The following is an 18773-nucleotide window of genomic DNA, read 5'->3' on the forward strand; positions in this document are numbered from 1 at the left end:
TACATGGACTCTACAAATGACAAGGAAAGATTGTACATGGACTCTACAAATGACAACCTTGTCGAATTGAGCCTTGTTGACACGCCTTCTCGAGATGCTTCTTCAATGCTCTCCCGTGCGTTGAATCAGATTCTCGTTACTCCCCCAATCGTTGATGCCGATGCATTGTCAATGCTTCAGCTCCATGATCAAACATCATGCATGTGATGCTCCTTTGTGGTGACCGAGGTGATGGGAGTTAGGTGAATCTCCTACAACTAATGATAGGATGCGGCTCCTAGTAAGGATTCACATAGATTGCCATTCTAGAGGTTGTTTTAGACAAATGATGCACCTATTGGGTTTAGTCTAGCCTCTAGAGGATGTGAGATGTCAAGTTCTTCCACAAATGGAGCATTTGAATGCTCATAGAGTGATGAACCATTTGGAAGAAGGCATGGATCTCAATGGGTGAGAGCTTTGAAGGATTTGGAAGTATTGGGACACTCGAAGGTCTTTTTCTCACTCAAAACCAACATTTGTCCAAAGATCCGAATACAATAATTATAACAAAAAGGCTCAAACAGATCTCTAACGGCTAGGCTCAATCGATCAAGCCTGATTTTCGATCGATCGAGCTTGGCCGAAAATGGTCTAGTGAAGTCGTTATACTGTTTTGGCCATGTTCGATCGATCGACCTTGATCACTTGAGAGGAATTGAAGATTCCTCGATCGATCAAGCTCATGTCTCAAGTGCCCGAACTAAATCATATTTAGGCCAGCTGCTTGATGGATGTTTTTTGCCATATTCGGTTAATCGACTCAATCGATCGAGCACACCACCAAGACTATTGGTTTTGGGCAGTTTGATTTCCAACAGCTCGGGACCTCTAAGGCATATCTTATCATGTTTCAACAAGGCTCCTAAGGCTAAAGGATGATCACACAAGGTTTCCCTATTATGGCAAGGATTATCTAAAAGCTTAGCTTGTTTTGGGTCAAGGCTAGGGTCACCAAGGCACCTCATTTACTTGTTCTTCACTTCCTTGATGCTCCAGTCTTCATGCGTCTTCGGTCTTCAGCTTCCAAGGACTCAACCGACTTCCTAACACATAGATGCATGTGATTGACAAACAAGGAAACAAGGTGCACAAATCAATGCATTATGTGTATGTGTGTGTATTGCTTTGAAAAAAATATGATCGATACGGGCCGACGCAGCCCAGATACCAATACGCAACACCGTATCGTATCATTTTTCCGCCAAGCCGATACATCAACCGATGCTGACATTCAGAATCATGAATGAGATGGATATATTAGATGCACTACCCTAGGAATGTCCTTAAACGTATATCGGGTGTACTGCCTTGGAACCTAAAAGCAGTGTTCATATTATCGATACTGTCGGCCGATATTATCATTATCGCAGGCTAGCGATACGAAGCTCTGTAGAATTCGCTTAGAAATGAAAAAAAAAAAAAAAAAGGAATTCTTTGTATCATGCAATATATTGCACGATATCTCAGAATATCGTGCAATATCGGCAATATAGACGATATATCACAATTTATCATGCTTTTTTCAATGATTTTATACGCGAAATTGTCGATATCGATGATATCTTCTGTAGCCACCTACCATGAAATGTTTCTGTATCTAGTTACCCTTGCTATTGATACAACAGGCATCGTTTTCGGCGATATGAGGCAAAATCCTCTCTGCTACCCCACAAATTTGAAAAAATATATAGATATAAAAAAAATCACTTACCTCAAGATTTGCATCAGGTAGTCAACTTCGACCGGATTTGGTGGGCCAAATATCGAGTGCGTCAAATCAGGTAAGAAAAACTTAGAACCCTTTTTTTTTTTTCCTATTCCGGAGAGAAATCCTCTGGAAAAAAAAAAAAATGATTCCTACCAAGGTTTTGGGGGCTTTTGTAGGGATTTGAAAGAATTATGGAATTCGGGCGAGATTTTTGGGGATTTTGAACGGATTTAAAATCGCACAACCTTCGGAGCCTATGGAGAAGAAGATGAGTCCGAAGGGATATCGTCAACTCTCTTCCTTATCTAAGGAATGGATTTGGTGCGCCTCTGGTTTATTTAAGACAGTGCGGACCTTACGATGGGGCCCACCTTGATGTATATATTTTATATCCATTCCGTCCATGCATTTTTAAATCTCCATTTAGGTCATGAGACTGAATGAGGAAAATCCAAATCTCAAGTGGACCCCATTACAAAAAATAGTGGGGATTGAACGCTTACCATAATAAAACTTCCTACGGACCAGAGGAGTTTTCGATCACACTGATATTTGTGTTTTCCCTTAGTCCATATTTGCCTAGACTTATGAACAGGTTGGATCACAAATAAACATTATGATGGGCCCTATGAACATTTTAAGTTTCAACGGTGGGGCGTCATGTCCCATTGTTTTCTATGGTGGGGTCCACTTGAACTTTAGATCAGCCTCATTCTTTGGCTAATCCCTAAAATGATGTCTCCAAATGGATGGATTGTGTGGATATAACACATACATCATGGCGGGTCCCACGGTCAGGGGCGCGGACTGAGAGCAGATTAGTTGTTACCCCAGGAACAGCTTAGTGGGTGTTACCCTAAGGTCCCTAACCATGTGGGGCCCATCTAATGTATTTTTTTTTTATGTATCCATGCCGTCCATCTGTTTTTCCATTTCATTTTAGGACGTGATACCAAACCCTAAGAAGATCCCCACTGTTTGATACAAGACTTTTGTGGCCATATGAATGGCTCAATGGTAATTGCTTAATCCCCATTGTTTCCTCTTGTTTGGCCCACTTGGCTCTTAGATCTAGCTCAGTTTTGGCCGCATGTCTTAAAATGATCGGGCCAAATGTATGGACAGGGTGGATTCATCAAAAACATCACGGTGGACCCCATATAGGTTCTCAACGTATGTTTTTTAAATTCTACTAAACATCACAGTGGGCCCAATATAGCCAATCATACTATTGATAGGTACGTTTTTTAAAATCTACTAAATTCTTTGCTTTTGAATGCATTGGTTATGTTTTCATACATGTCTTGATACATTTATAAATGTTATGCATAATATTTGAATATAGTTGCCTTAGTTCAATCAGACAGTGCATAACTTAGGATCTGATACAAAGGAAACCTATTATGTGCACTTCTTTTTTGAGATTTTATGATTTAAAAGTGTGTATTAAAGTCTTTTAAATAATTCCTGATGTTTTATTGAAAAGTTCAACCATTTTCCAAATGTTTCCCAAAAAGTGCGATAAATTACGCGATATAAACGATATATCTCGTGCGATACGTATCTGTATCGCAAGGTTGAGATACATTGCGCGAAACCGATATTTCAAACACTGCCTAAAATTATAAGCAAGTAGGGCAATTGTGTCCCTTATGTGAAAGACCATAGAACTCATTGGATATTTCTAAGTCTTTGTTATGTACAATGTATGAGTACAATTGTGTGCGTGGAAATATCTTAAAGTACAACTGGAGCAATAGTCTGACTAGCTAATGTATGAATGGGTCCCTCACCATCAGTGTTCGAAATATCAGTATCACGTTACGTATTGCACCCTTGGTATACAGATACGTATTGGTTTTCGCATGGGATATATCGGTTGTGTCGCGTAATATATCACTATTATTGGAAATATGGGGAAACATTGGGAAATTAGTTAAAATTTTCAATGAAACTTCAGTGATTGTTAAAAAAGAAATCTATACACACTTATAAATCAAAACATTACCAAAAACAAGTGCAAATAATAGGTTTTATTTGTATGGGGTCCTAATTGATATGCTTTGTCTAACTGAATTGATGCAACTATATTCAAAGTCTATTCATATAATGTATAAATGTAAGAAGACATGTGGAAACATAATGAATACATTCAAAAGCAAAGGAAGAATCACAAGATCAGGTTACATACATGTTTGATTTTATGTTTGGATGCTAAAATCGTAACCGATTTGTGAGAAATTAGGAAATTTTGGTTTTGATTTTTTCGATTTTCCATAACTCAGCCCATCTCCTCCAAATCTCGAAATCGAAGATAAATCATGGGTTTATAACAATTTAACACTGATTTAACATGATTTACAGAATTTTTAAAATTAAAAAAAAAAAAGGATCAAAAATCGAAAATGCTCACCAGATCGAACATGTGGGATATATCCCACTACTAGTGTGTTTCGCATCGCAGATACAAGATATATCATGGGATATATTGGCCGATATCGACGATACTTAACACATTGCTCACCATGAGGTACTACTGCATGGGTGCTAATGCAACGTGGCCATCCACTTGAGTACAGTGATGTAAGAGATTATGATTATTTAATTTATTGTTTATGAGAATTCATGGAAAGTATTCATAGCATTTTTACAATTCCAACATTGCATTAATGCCATCTTTAAGATTCAGTATTTTGATTAGTGTTTGAAATTTTAAATAAAATATTTTCATTGTTTATATAATTGATATAAATATAGAGATTTTAGATTTTTGTTGAATGTGATCCCACTGAGCGTGTAAGATCACCCCCTCTTGGGTAATATTTTAGGATGCAGGATTTATCTTCCTCGTTGTATTCTGTTAAAAAAAGTGTATAGTGGAAGTTAAGATGAAGGTCTAGATTATTATAATGACATTCAAGTAATTTAATGGATTTAAGGAATTGTGATTTGTTAATGTGTGATATACATGAAATTTTGGTTCTAAATTGTTTAAATTATTGAGTCATGCCTTGAGATACGGAGTCAAGTTTGGCCAACCCAAAAGCCAGATTTTGAGGCGTGACAGGGGGGAGGGTTGGCATCATGGAGAGGTCGGCACTAGTAGCATTGGAGGAGATGGAGCACCAACAGGTCCAGGATATCAAATGACTTACAGATAGTGGATATGAATATGACTATGACCATGATAGTATAGGGATCATGTTGAGCCATTTTGATGTTGGGCTAGTCTTGGTCTGGGGGGGCATCATGGAGAGGTTGGAACTAGTAGCACTTGAGGAGATGGAGCACCAAGAGCTTCAGGACATCAAACGGCTTACGGATAGAATGGGTATGAATATGACTATGACCATGGACAATATAGGGAGCCTGTTGAGCCATTTTCATGTTGGGCTGGTCTTGCTCAATATATTCCATATATATACACATATTTGGATCCAAATCTGTGTTCTTCATTGTCATAGTCTCACTCTCAGCAAAATGAGTACTAGTAGCAGTACCAGGGGCAACCACGGTACAGGTATGACTATGGTGGGCGTAGTGGCAATGACTATGTCATTGGTGGATATTCTTACTCGGGGATGGGGTCGACACATTAGATGCCTAGTGAGGATCGTGACCAGTCATCCTCCTCAGCTTTCATTGGCTTTTTCTTTCCCTTCGATTTTGGCAATTGTGGATATGCACCCAATTCTGGCTATTATGGATATGCACCCAATTCTGGCTATTGTGGACATGCACAAGGTATGCCGGTGCCACTACTACAGCCAAATAATAACATGGACATGGAGGTTGAGCAACCATAGGCAGCAAGATTTTCATTCTAGTGGTGATCGATTTGTAGTGAGTTTTTACTTAGAATCCCTCTTCCTCAGGTAAGTACTTTTCTACACAAAGTCTTTTGTACACCACTCACAAAGCACACACTACTCAACTTGTACTTAAAGTAACTCCTCTAATTAACCATCAAAGAAGGTACAATCAAATTACGAAACTCACACAGGGTAGTTCATCAAAAAATACTATTTTTTCTCTTAAGGATGACAATTAAAAGGACAGGACAAAAGTTTGGACCAATTTAGCCGATGTACCTGAGGTAGGTAATAGTAATACCTTGGAAATGAGATATTTAGTATTACATTCAAGCTAATATATTTATCATAGATATTAGATATTTAGAAAATTAAATATAGGAGTGTTGTTGTCAAATCAAGGTTACCAAGTTCTTAAGATCATCAAACAAGCCAATACAACATTTCACCAAAGAGTGGACCATTACACCATCATAAACATGGTTTACAAAAAAGAATACATATTTGGAATCCGCTAAATATTTGGGATTTAGAATATTATAATAATAATCATTACAGGGGCGTAATGGCATCGGTGTAGACCATTAAGCCAACTGATATCGTTATGGCATGCCTTGAACCTCATAGACTAATCTTATTAAAGAAAATTGCACAAAAATAGCCATAATTGAAGATATACAGAAAATAAGAGATGATGAGCCATGTTAAGGATATTTGTATGAAACAGGATCAAGAATCCTCTAGATGGTGCATGTGCATAGGCAGCCAAGTGCAAGATGCAATGCAAAACTTACAAAAACGCACTAGATCATTTCTTAAATCAAATATAATTATGTAATTGTATGAATGAACAAATGTTAATTGAAGCATATGAACAGATGTTATTTAACACATTGAAAATTAACACTAAGAAACCAAGATATATGACATGCAAGCCATATATAATTAGCCGAAGAAATAACTGCAGAAGTGATTAAACTGCATGAATATCAGCCTATTTTAAATATGTTGAAAGAAACCAATACAAAACTAGGACACTTCAACAGCATTAAATAACTCTCAAATATAATACCTGATCAACAAGAACACAGTTTGATGAATGGAATGGAACAGAAGGCGCAAATTTTTTTATATCAGTGACACTGCTTCTTTCAACACATACTTGCTCATAATGGACCCTCAATGACTTCTTCGTGCAGGAAACTTGTGCATATTTTTTTACATGATATTCATTGTTGTGTATGAGGCATTTCATCACGCTGAGCAGTTTATCCTGGTCAATTGAATCAAACGCCTTGGATACATCACAAATGACAATAAACACCCTCGGCATAGTCATGGATTGATTCCTCAAACCAATAATAAATGGGCACAGCTTTTTGTATATGTCATTATAATCGAACACTGATGACCCTAATTCCCATGGATGCTCTGCCTTTATTCCATTTAGAACCACAAATAACTCACGAAGAACTGAATTCACGGACTTGAAATGAATAAGCTTACATTCATTCAAGGGAATCTCCGGTTGGAGTCTGACTCCTGCTTTCCTATCCACCCGAAGAGAACAACATTTTGAAGAAACCCCTTGGACAGGGAGCAATATTTTAGATGGTGCTTTAAGATTCGCTAGAGGCCTTACTCCATTTTCTTTCGGAAGAAATCTAACTTTTGAGAAACCAAACGATCTTTTCCTTATGATATTTCTGAAAGAAACAAGATCCACTGAGCGATAATTTCGTTTCCTCAAACAACTAATAGACATCTTCATTAGTTTCTTCCAAATTGGCTTCCGATAATAAAATATATCTTGTTTTCCAGCTTCACTTTCCGTGACATAGAAGTTGGATTGTATGATGGGAATCACTAGACTTGAAAACAACCAAAAAATCCAACTTTCAAAAAGCTTATTTCTCAGAAAAGCTTTGGCATCACCTGATTTCTTGTTTCCTTCAAACATATTTGCACGCTTTCCAAGCTCATCTTTCATTGAAAGATTAAACATGCAGGAAGAAGATACTCTTACTTTCGACAGCAACGGAAAAAATGATGTTTTCAATCTATGCATACATTGGTTGAGAGAGATTTTTTCATATCTCCTCAATTGGACAAACTTTGAAATATTTCTTCTTAAAGCTCTCCAATTAGAACTGCACCCGAGTAAATCAAGAGGAATTATACTCCTGCAAGCAGCCCATATAAATGAAACTACCTGTTTGTGTTTACAATAAGATCTGCTTAGCTTCAACTGATTATGATAGAGTCTGGAAGTTTCCAAAGGAGATCCCTCCTGCTGTATATTAACATGGCCATAAGATTTTCTCAAACAAAGTTTACTCACTGACTTCAACCCAGTATTTGTTTTCTTTCGTGTCAGCACCCGAAACAATGATAATTTCATATGCATTTCACGTTCCTGGAAAGAAACCAAGATATAAGCTATGAGAGAGAAATGAAAGTACAGAATTATGCAGATTTTGACATTAACTATGAGATATGTAAATAAGAGCACATACTTATGCATATTTGCCAAATCACACCCATGAAGACAAACCACTAGATGTGCTGCCCTGTCCCACTCATCATGCGAGTCCCTGCATCAGGTAGCTAGAATGTACAAAACAAATGACAGCTAAAGGATAAACTTGGACAAGTTCAACTTAGCCATCCATTTGTTTTGTACACTGGCCAGCCTGGCAAAGTCATTTTAGCCATCCATTTGTTCTATAGCAAGGATATTTCATCTTGCTTATCTCCCTCCATCATAAGACTAAGAATGTCCACCTCTCATGCATATATAATGACATATCTGAACAGAGACCACAGAATAAAATCATAGGATCTGTCCATGTGACAAATCCAGACAAAGATCTGAAAACATATAACAAGTCCGACTTACAGTTCGTTCAAAAACACTAGTCTGAATTTTACAGAAAATCTTACCAACAGTCACCATGCCCTGTTGAAGATTGCTTAGGAATGCAGATTCAAAATTTGACGCAGATCTGACAACTCAGTGGGATCATGGATCACCATCTGACTTGAAGACCATGTAAAACAGTATCTGAAATTTTGGGGTGATCTAATTGTTATTGACCAATGGATCGCTGTCCAACTTGAAGATCGCGTAAAAACATAGATCCAAAATTTGAGTTAGACGAATTTCGGCATAGGTCGGGTCATGGATCACTGATCTGATTAGAAGAGTGCCTAAAAATGCAAATAAAAAAATTGGGGCACAGAAGGAGCATTTATTGGGACACAATCATCAATCCGACATGGAGATCGTGTAAAATCTAAGATCTAAACTTCAAGACAGATCTGACTGATGATTGGGTCACATAAAACACGTATAAAATCTTGGTTAAATATGACTGTTGCATGTGTCACAGATCACTAATCTGACTTAAAGATTTATAAATAAATAAATAAATAAAAATGCAAATCTGGATTTTAGTAAGACCTTACCATTGATTTGGCCATGGATCAACAAAACCATGTAGGATATGCATGCCATGGAAAGCCAACCTATTTACTATGATTGTATATTGATTATCTATGAATCCTTTTGATGAATGGAAATTTACCTCACTTATGTTAATTGTGTGAAACTTAGTGCTTTACATTTGAGGGTTACAAAGGTTTTGATGCAGAACATGAAATTAAATATGACATGCAAGAGCTCAAGCTTTAGATTATACTAATTTTAAACAATCACAAAATTCCACATCCTACATACAATCAAATATTCAAAAAGGGGAAATCTATGGGGGTCCAAGCCTACACAATTTTAGGGCTAGATCAAATTAAAATTATAAACCAAACAAACCCAAAGGATTGTTAGAGTCATCCATTCTTGCAAAGGATTGTTCCCCAATTCAAGAGATTCACCATGTTTCAATTTACAGGAAAATCTAGGGTTTGAAAATTGGGAATAATTAGGATTTGGGACTCTTAGGGTTAAGGATCTGGATTAAGGGGTTTGATTTAAGTCTAAAGAGAAGGAAAATAGAGGAAAACAAAACCTGAGATGAGTCACCTGTGCTGGACAGCAGATGGCCCTAGGCGCACGTGCGTGTCCAACCGTCCACACGTGTGTGGGGCCCACAAAGTCAGAAACTAACTTCTAGGCTACGATCGGCCAGGGTAGGACCATGCCAAATTTCATGTCGATCCGTTGCACAGTTTGTGCGTAGTACTCCGCCGAAGTTTCAGCCCCTTAGATGGGCCAGAATATGAAATCTGCTTGTGCCCTGCTGTAGAAGAGAACTTGGGTATGAGAGAGGGTGAATCTGAAGATGGAAGGGATGTAGAAGAGGATGGATGTAGGGTGTAAAGAGGTGGGGGTGATTTGGAACAGGTGTGGCTTCACACCAAAGTAGTTAGTGCTTCAAGGAAGAGAGGGTTTCGCACCCAATTTGATTCTTCAACCCAAAGAGATAGAGAGAAAGTAAACACAAGAATTTTATTCATAAACTTCATTCCAATACCTACATGGGGCTGCTTTATTTATAAGAAAACCCTAAACCCCAAAAGACGATTTTACCTTTGCGCCATGTACGCGCATTAATACCAAAACTTAAAGCAAATAAATACTAAGCAATCAAACCCGTTCATGAAGTTTCTAATAACAAAAGTAATCAAAACTAAAAATCCTAGATCATCTAAAGTAGTGGGCCACGATCATGAGATCCGATGGTAGAATCTATGTGATGATCGGGTCCACTCCAAAGCCCCATACGCAGCCCCTAACTGTGAGACCCTCCAAAAATGTCGTCGTCGATCCAGATCGAAAGTGGGGCCCGCTTCCTCTTTGAATATGTGCATAGGGTGGGGGGCATGCGCATGATGTCCCCATCAGGTTCACTAAGGGGGTCTCTTTAGTGGGTCCCATGGGGAAAGAGTGTAACGGACACAATGGTCAATGAGACCAAGAGAGTTGTGGATATATCATTCTTGAATACCCCAAAATCCATAACCACTTAAACGAATTTAGGCTAATCAAGATCAGTGTTGTGGCTATCCTACATGATGTAGAACCAACAAGTTGGGATGGACTAATCTCCACCATCATGCTCAATGTTGGCTATGCCCTTCACACGGAAGTGTGACTGTTCACATGTATACGAGCACTATTACTAGGATCAATTTGACACCAAGGTGTTCCGTAGCGGTAACGGTGAGCGTAACGGTGCCCACCGTTAAGGATACGCTGAATCAGTGTAACGGGCTATACGCCCCTGTAACAAAAAGAAAAAAAAAAATTTCATTGCTCCAAAAAAATCTGGAAAAATATTCAGAAAATCTGAAAAATTATAAATATTCCAAATATACATTCATTTATAATTTTGAACATGTTTATGCTAGTGTACCAGTCCAATCTTTGGTGAGAATGCTATATCGGGCTATCTGATGGATTTATGAACCTGACAACCTGCAATTAACTGCAAACCTTTTATATTTAGTTTTCTAACTATATAATATCTATATAAATTTACTATAATAAATGTAATACCAAAACATCTTATATTTTCAAGTTTTACTTTTTTTTTTATAGTGCTAGTGCATTGCATATTCTGTGACTCACATACATTTCATTTTAATGTATAGAGTTTAGCGACTTTTGTGTCCTATTATGTAATTCATATACCTAACAATTTGATATCATTTTCCCCGATAGATCTTTAAAATTAAATTAAATTAAATTGGGGTAAATATTGTTGTCGATTCGAGGGCTGATTTGGGGACCATTCAATGCCCTAAACTAGCCTCAAATTAATGCAATCTGTTATGGGTAAAAATAGACTGACCGAATAAAAGAGGTCAGCTTGGACCTCTGTGCTCGTCATGTGATCAACTAGAACAACTAGAACTAGTCACGACCAAGGAGCTCTTCAACGGCCAAAAAGCGATAACATACTACTGAGGAAATGGCCTACCCCTCGAGCTCGGCTACCAGAAGATGAAGTACCCCCGCTTCCATCAGACACTGGGCTCTTCCACGGTCCCATACATTTCCGAGTTTCTACTCGGATCATTTCTTTGGAAGAGCCCTTGAAGCATGGCCTACTACGAGACAATACTCCGAGCTGCTACACCCGGCAAAGCCCTACCCCGCACAGTAAAATGAAGAGAATGGTCATCCCCGATTTCATCTATATTCTACTAAGGAAAGGAGCTTGCTCTCAATACTCGAACACTACTCCCAAGGGCAGGTCGGTCGGTCGATAATCTGCTCAGTGCCGAGGGAAAACTCAACCATGGCTCACTAGAGAATCCAGGTCGGCAAACAACCCTTCAGAATGCCTATGTCAGCCACCTTGGACTCTCAACCTCAGCCTCCTACTACATGTTTCTACTGGTTCCGATCGTCCAGATCTTATCAAAGATATCTACTCGAGATCTCAGTCGAGGATCTCGGGAGACAATTGCAACACGGGACTGTCCGATATCTTGCCGAAGATCTCGGAAGATCACCACGATATGCTCAGGATACGATTCCCTCTATGACACGCACCTACTAACTAGGGAAATAGCCCTCTACGCTATTGCCCCCTTCCAGCTATAAATAGGAGCATCTCTAATGGTGAAAGGTACGCACAACCTTACACTCCCAAAAACCCTATGTTTTACAAGACCTAGCTTGCCTGTCCGACTTTGGCATTGGAGGGTCCCCTGCAGCAGCAAGGGTCTCCATTTGTCTTCTCTTACAAGTAATGGGTGGTCTAAGGAGGAAGTCCAGATTTTTGCACCAACGGTTTAGCACCGTCTATGGGAACGACATTAAAAGTGGTTCTCATCCTCTACAGTGATTCAACAATGGCGAAAGGAATAAAGAAAGCCCAGACCATTGTTGTTGAACCCAGTCCTACGCTGCCAGAACAGTCTATGGACCATCGGGACTCATCTTCCCAACCTCAAGCTGATTCACCCACGAGCACAGTGCAGCGGTCCCGGAACCAGCGAGGTCGGCTTATCTCTCTAGAGCATCAAGTTGAGGCACTAACTAGCAAAATCAATCAGATAAGGCGAATGCTAGAGCGACGGATCCCTCCTCCCGACCAAGGGGCCGAGGAAGCTATCGCTTAGTAGCCATTGAAGTTTTAGCACCATCACAAGCACTTGCCTGCTCCCGGAGGAGCAAGCAGGCCTGTGAAGTACCAAGACATGCGCCCTCCCACGCTTCGGATACTGCTGCGTTGGTTGCCTTCGACCTACACCATGAGTTGGCGAAGAAGAGGCATGGTAAAGCTCCCGAAACAGTGGTCGCTCCTGAGACAGTGGCAAAGAACGAGGACCCTTGGGAGTCCAAGCTCAATGAATTACAAGGCGGGATCGGCGAAATAAGACAGGCCTATAGCATGCACACTCTGACCTCGAAAGAAGCTATGCTGGAGGAGACTGAACTGCCATTCACCGACAATATCATGCAAGCTCAGCTCTCGCCCAGATTCAGGATGCCCTAAATTACTCCCTATTCCGAGTCCACTGACCCAGCCGAGTGTCTAGTTCTTTCAGGGCGTGGATGGAGCTCCATGGTGCCTCGACCGTGGCAATGTGCCAAGCATTCTCCTTAATTGTATCAGGAGTAGCTTAGAAGTAGTTGCGGCAATTGAAACCGCAATCCATCAGCTCGTTTACGCATCTCAGCAAAACCTTCATCACTAATTTCATTGGAGGCAAAGAAAAGTTGAAGCCAACAACTCTCCTCCTCGCTATCACTCAGAAGAAGAACGAGTTGTTGAAGGACTACAGCAAACGCTTCAACCTAGAAGCAATGCAAGTGGAGGGCTATTTAGACTAGATCGCCCTAGCCGCTATGATGGTCAGCCTAAACGAGGGGAGATTACTCTTCACGCTCGGCAAGAATCCCCTAACCACATTGGCCGATCTCCTCAACCGAGCTCAGAAGTACTCTAATGCCGAAGAACTTTTTAGCTCACGAAAAGCCACAAGGAATGGAGGAAGCTCAACTAGGGAGAAACGACCTAAAGAGGAGCAAGGATCCGCTCACGGCAACAAACGTAGGAGGGACAACAATCCGACCAGGGGTCAACGTCCGAGCAAACGACCTAAGAGCAGATTTCGCTCCTACATTCCCCTCAACTCTTCGCCCGAGCAAGTCCTCATGGAAGTTCAGGACAAACGACTCCTTAAATGGACAAACCAAATGAAGATCGACGCCGACAAGCGGGATAAAAGAAAGTACTGCAACTTCCATCGCGACCACAGCCATTCCACTAGCGACTGCTTCAACCTTAAAGAAGAGATCGAGGCCCTCATCCGCAACGAACATCTGCGGGAATACGTCGATAGAAGGGAAGAACGGTCAAATCGGAACAACGAGCAGCCCAGCGATGGCAGAAATAACGAGGCTATAAGAGAGATCCACACCTTTGGTGGGTCCGCAAGAGGAGACTCGAACCGAGCATGTAAAGCTCATGCTCGGATCATCAGCAACGGTAGCTCCGAACATCAAGTCCACCTCACATCCCGACCTCCGAAAGAGCAAAAGATGGTCCCCAAGGAACTGACCCTCACCGAAGAGGACGCCTAAGGTGTCCACCACCCCCATGACGATGCATTAGTGGTGGCCATGACCATAGCCAACCACAAAGTGTTTCGGATTTTGGTGGACAAAGGTAGCTCGGCCGACATCCTCTTTGCCGACGCCTTCGATAAAATGGGAGTCGGAAGGTCCCGACTTTGACCTGTCAAAACTCCTCTGCATAGATTCGCAAGGGACAAAGTCACCTCCGAGGGATCTATACTACTCCTGGTCACCACGGGAGAGGGACAAAATCAGACGATGATGATGATTGACTTCCTTGTGGTCAACTACCCTTTCATCTACAATGTTATCCTCAGACGACCACCTCTCAACACTCTACGAGTAGTAGTATCGACATACCATTTTACAATGAAGTTCTCGACTGAGCACGGTGTCGGGCAAGTCAAAAGAGATCAACAAATAGCTCGTCAGTGCTACTCCACAGCTTTAAGGACACAGCATCGCACGATGGCCATCACTACCAGTCTTGAGGCATACGCGACGTACACTACCTATGTGTAGTGTACGCTAGTGGAAACCGCTATTTCCAAACGCTACATACGTTTTTAGAACGCTACACTAAATAGTGTACGCTACAACGCTATTCACAACACTAGTATAAATACACTACTTGCAAAATGATGAAATATTAAAATAAACATACTACTAATGATATATACATTGATTCAATTGCCATTGTGGCATCTGATCATCACCATCATGATCGTCGTCATTGCCATCAAAGTCGTCTTCATGTTTGATGTATGCTTCTTTTTGTTTCTTAATCATTTATATACACTAGAACTTCATCAACATCTAATGGTTGATCTTAATCATCTCCTCCTTCAATACCGCCCCCCCCCCCCCCCCCCCCCCACAAGGGGCCAATCCGAATATGACATTTGGGCCCATGTTAGGTCCTTGCCAGGAAAGACCAGGTCCTCTGTCTTTACGAGGCACTGATTATCTGCAGCCAAATGATCTACACAGATGGTATTATAGAAACTAGGCTTTTGTTGCCTAGCCTGGAATCATTCTTGCAGCTTCTGGTTTGTATTGGAAGAAGACCAAGTTTCTGAGCTTCTTTTGTTCAAAATGATTCCTTCTTTTTTTTTTTAATCTACATTAAATTAAGTGCATCAGCTTACTTAGTTTTAACTTTTTACTGCATAACTCCAAGATTTTTCACAAACTTTAACATAAAAGAGTGAATGGCCAAACTTATCGCCACGAATGTGCTTTAGCTGCACTCGCAACCGATAGCAGAACATGGGTCCAAGAATCTTCATGGCCAGCTTCTTTAATGTTGGAACCTTCTTATTCGGGTCCACTGCATAAACTACCCACTAGTCAATTGGAACAATTTAAGTATAGTAGACTCTGTAAATTGTAAGAAACTATTTCTAAGTTACTTAGACATACTTGCTAAGACATTCATACTGTACAATTTCATTGTCCTATGCCTGATGACCATATTTCTTGAGAATATACCCTCACTATTCATATAGAAGTCCAGTAGAGATGAAATATTGTCTTGTTCTTCTCAATCTAGAACCAGTGTTCGAAATATCGGTATCACGTTACGTATCGCATCTTTGGGAGATATATACATATCGGTTATCGCACGGGATATATCGTTTGTATCGGGTAATTTATCACACTTTTTGGGAAACATGGAGAAATATTGGGGAAATGGTTGAATTTTTCAATGAAACTTTAGGGATTGTCAAAAAAGACCTTAATACACACTTTTAAATCGTTACATCTCAAAAACGAAGTGCACATAATATGTTTCCTTTGTATATGGTCCTAAACCATGTGTTGTCTGTCTGAACTAATGCAACTATATTCAAATTAAATGCATAACATTTAGAGTGCATCTAATGATCATTTCATCAAGCACTCCTAAATACTTCGAAATTAGTCTCAATTGACAACTAGTTGAAGGAAAATTTCAAGAAAAAAATAATATTTTATTAATTTTAATTAAAAAATTATTTTGATTTCTCAAAAATTGACAAAGACTAAACAAATTAGTAGATCAGCCCTCATGCATGCTTGATTTCAAATTTGGAGTACAACATTGTAAGCAATTTGGGAAAATTGGGAAATTTTCGAATTTTCCCCAATGGACCACCTACATACAAATTTCGAAATTAGAGTGTATGTGATGATCATTTCATCACATAATACTAAATATTGTGAAATTAGTCTCAATTGACAACTAGTTGAAGGAAAATTTTGGAAAAAATAAATAAATAAAATGGAGAACATGAATAACCAATGGCTATCGACATCAAAGCTCCAATTCCATGATTTTTCATGCAAAACATGAAGAACCAATGGATTTGTAAACATTTGATACTAATTTAACAAAATTTCAACTAAAAAAGGGGATTGGAAATTGAAAATGCTCACCGGATCGAACATGTGGGATATATCAGCACTACCTGTGTGTTTCGTATCGCACAAGTGGGATATAAGATATATCGTGGGATATATCAGGGCATATGAGATCACATAATCACATATGCAACCGCATATGTATTTTTTTATTTTTTTCAGAAAAAAAATTTTAAATGAAAAATTGCAGGAAATTTTTAAAATGTAAAAGAAAAAGAAAATTGGGGAAGCTTCCCTAACTGATTAGATAACTTATTTTACTTATTTCAAGTTCATTTAAGAGAAATACAATCAACTAAGCAATGAAGTACATCAACAAGCTATTTAATGTACAAATACAATTTATAATCTATTTAATTATGAACAACTTCAAACATAGAAATTTTATTGATAATGGAACTCAAGTTTTAAATTACAATTTCAACTTACAACTTAATGTACAAATACACTACTTGCAAAATGATGAAATATTAAAAATAAACATACTACTAATGCTAAAAGCTTAGTGGGTGTTACCTTTACCATGTGAGGTTCACCTTGATGAATTTTTTGTACATTCACACCGTCCATCCGTTTTTACAGTTCATTTTATGACTTGATCTAAAATACTAATCATATCCAAATCTCAGGTGGACATGGACCACACCACTGGAAACAACAGTGAATGACCATTGAAAACATTTTGTGGGCCACAAAAGTTTTACATCAAGCCAATCTCTATATTTTCCCTCCATCTAGGTCAACTTGACCTTATCAATGGGTCGGATGGCAAATAAACATAATGGTGGGCCTTAGGAAGTTCTTAGTAGTCAGCGTTTAATCACCATTGTTTCTTATGGTTTGTCCATCTAAGATTTGGATATGCTTAATGTTTGGGACCATGTCATAAAATGGGCTGAAAAACTGATGGACGGTGTGAATATATACAAGTCATCAAGGCGGGCCCCATGGTAAGGGTAACACACACTAAAGTAAGGGCGTAGATTGGGTACTACCCCCACCAGGACCTAGATAGATACGGATGGTCCTGTTAGGGGCTTTGTGGGGCCCATCATGATGTATGTGTTTTATCCATATATCCATCCATTTTAACATATCATTTGAAGGCATGAGCCCAAAAATTAGGCAATCTAAAGATCAAGTGGACCACACCATAAGAACCAATGTGAATTGAACGCCTACCGTTAAAAATGTATTGGGGGCCACAAAAGTTTTGGATCAAACTAATATTGATGTTTTCCCTTCATCAAAGTCTGCGAGACCTTATGAACAGTTTAGATTGCAAATAAACATCACGGTGGGCCCTTCGAAGGTTTCAACAATGAGCGTTATTGTTAGCACGGCTTATTAATGTAGAACCCAAAGAAATGCAATAAAGAGAAGTAAAGAAGAACTTTGTTGTTATAATTTAGATCAAGAGTACATAGGTCAAAAGAAAATGAAAAAATGAGATAGTTTGGGGATTCACTCACCCAAGGAGTTGGGGAATCACTCACCAACAAGAGATAGCTTGGGGACTTACTCACCCAAGGGTTAGGGAATCACTCACCCAACAAGGGATAGCTTGGGGACTCGCTCACCCCGGGATTAGGGTATCACTCACCTAACAAGAGAGGAATCACTCAACTCGCAAATACAAAACTTGGAAAAAATAACTCTAGAATACCCTCCTATGAAAAGACTACCACATATATAAGAGGAAATTTTGAGTATGATAGAGTACTTGTTAGTGTACCAAGGGCTACATCAATCTCCTCCCCAAAAAAAGAACTTGTCCACGAGTTCATCTTAGTAAATCTTTCCTACATTCTTTCATCGGGATCCCATAATTCCTCAGCATTGATCCAAATATCTTTATATTGAGGCATGTTCTTCCGTCGGAAAAGATATTTAGTATACGCATCTTGCCCTATATTCACAAACCGTTGGTATAATGTTGTTAGGCTCTGGAAGCATCACACTTTGATAACCGATTTTGGAGTTGGTCACTAAACACTTGAGTTTCTCTTCATCTACTAAGATGCCTTGAGATGAGACAACATATCAAAAAAAGACTATATTGTCAACCATGAATAAGTATTGTTTGAGGTTAACATATAGCTTCTCTTCACGCAAAACACTTAGCCAATGGTCTTTGGGTACTTGAGGAACGGCCAAAACTTTGGAAATAGCAAGACTTTTACCTTCATTCGGTCTAGTCATTTCATTAAGCATTTCATGAGAATTTTGTCATAAGTCAGCTCGTCATCATTAAATC

At 39.3% G+C, this 18773-nt stretch overlaps 1 protein-coding gene across 2 annotated transcripts in view; it reads right to left on the reverse strand.

Annotated features, from left to right (window-relative positions):
• LOC131223933 (telomerase reverse transcriptase) overlaps positions 1–18773 on the reverse strand; it is a 181059-nt gene that overhangs the window by 86778 nt on the left and 75508 nt on the right. For both annotated transcript variants that reach the window (XM_058219533.1, XM_058219534.1), the window contains one exon: positions 6635–7978. In XM_058219533.1, the coding sequence (XP_058075516.1) occupies positions 6635–7978 (1344 nt within the window). The remainder of the gene's footprint in view (positions 1–6634; positions 7979–18773) is intronic.

Source organism: Magnolia sinica, chromosome 13 (assembly GCF_029962835.1).
Source record: "Magnolia sinica isolate HGM2019 chromosome 13, MsV1, whole genome shotgun sequence".
Lineage (NCBI taxonomy): Eukaryota > Viridiplantae > Streptophyta > Magnoliopsida > Magnoliales > Magnoliaceae > Magnolia > Magnolia sinica.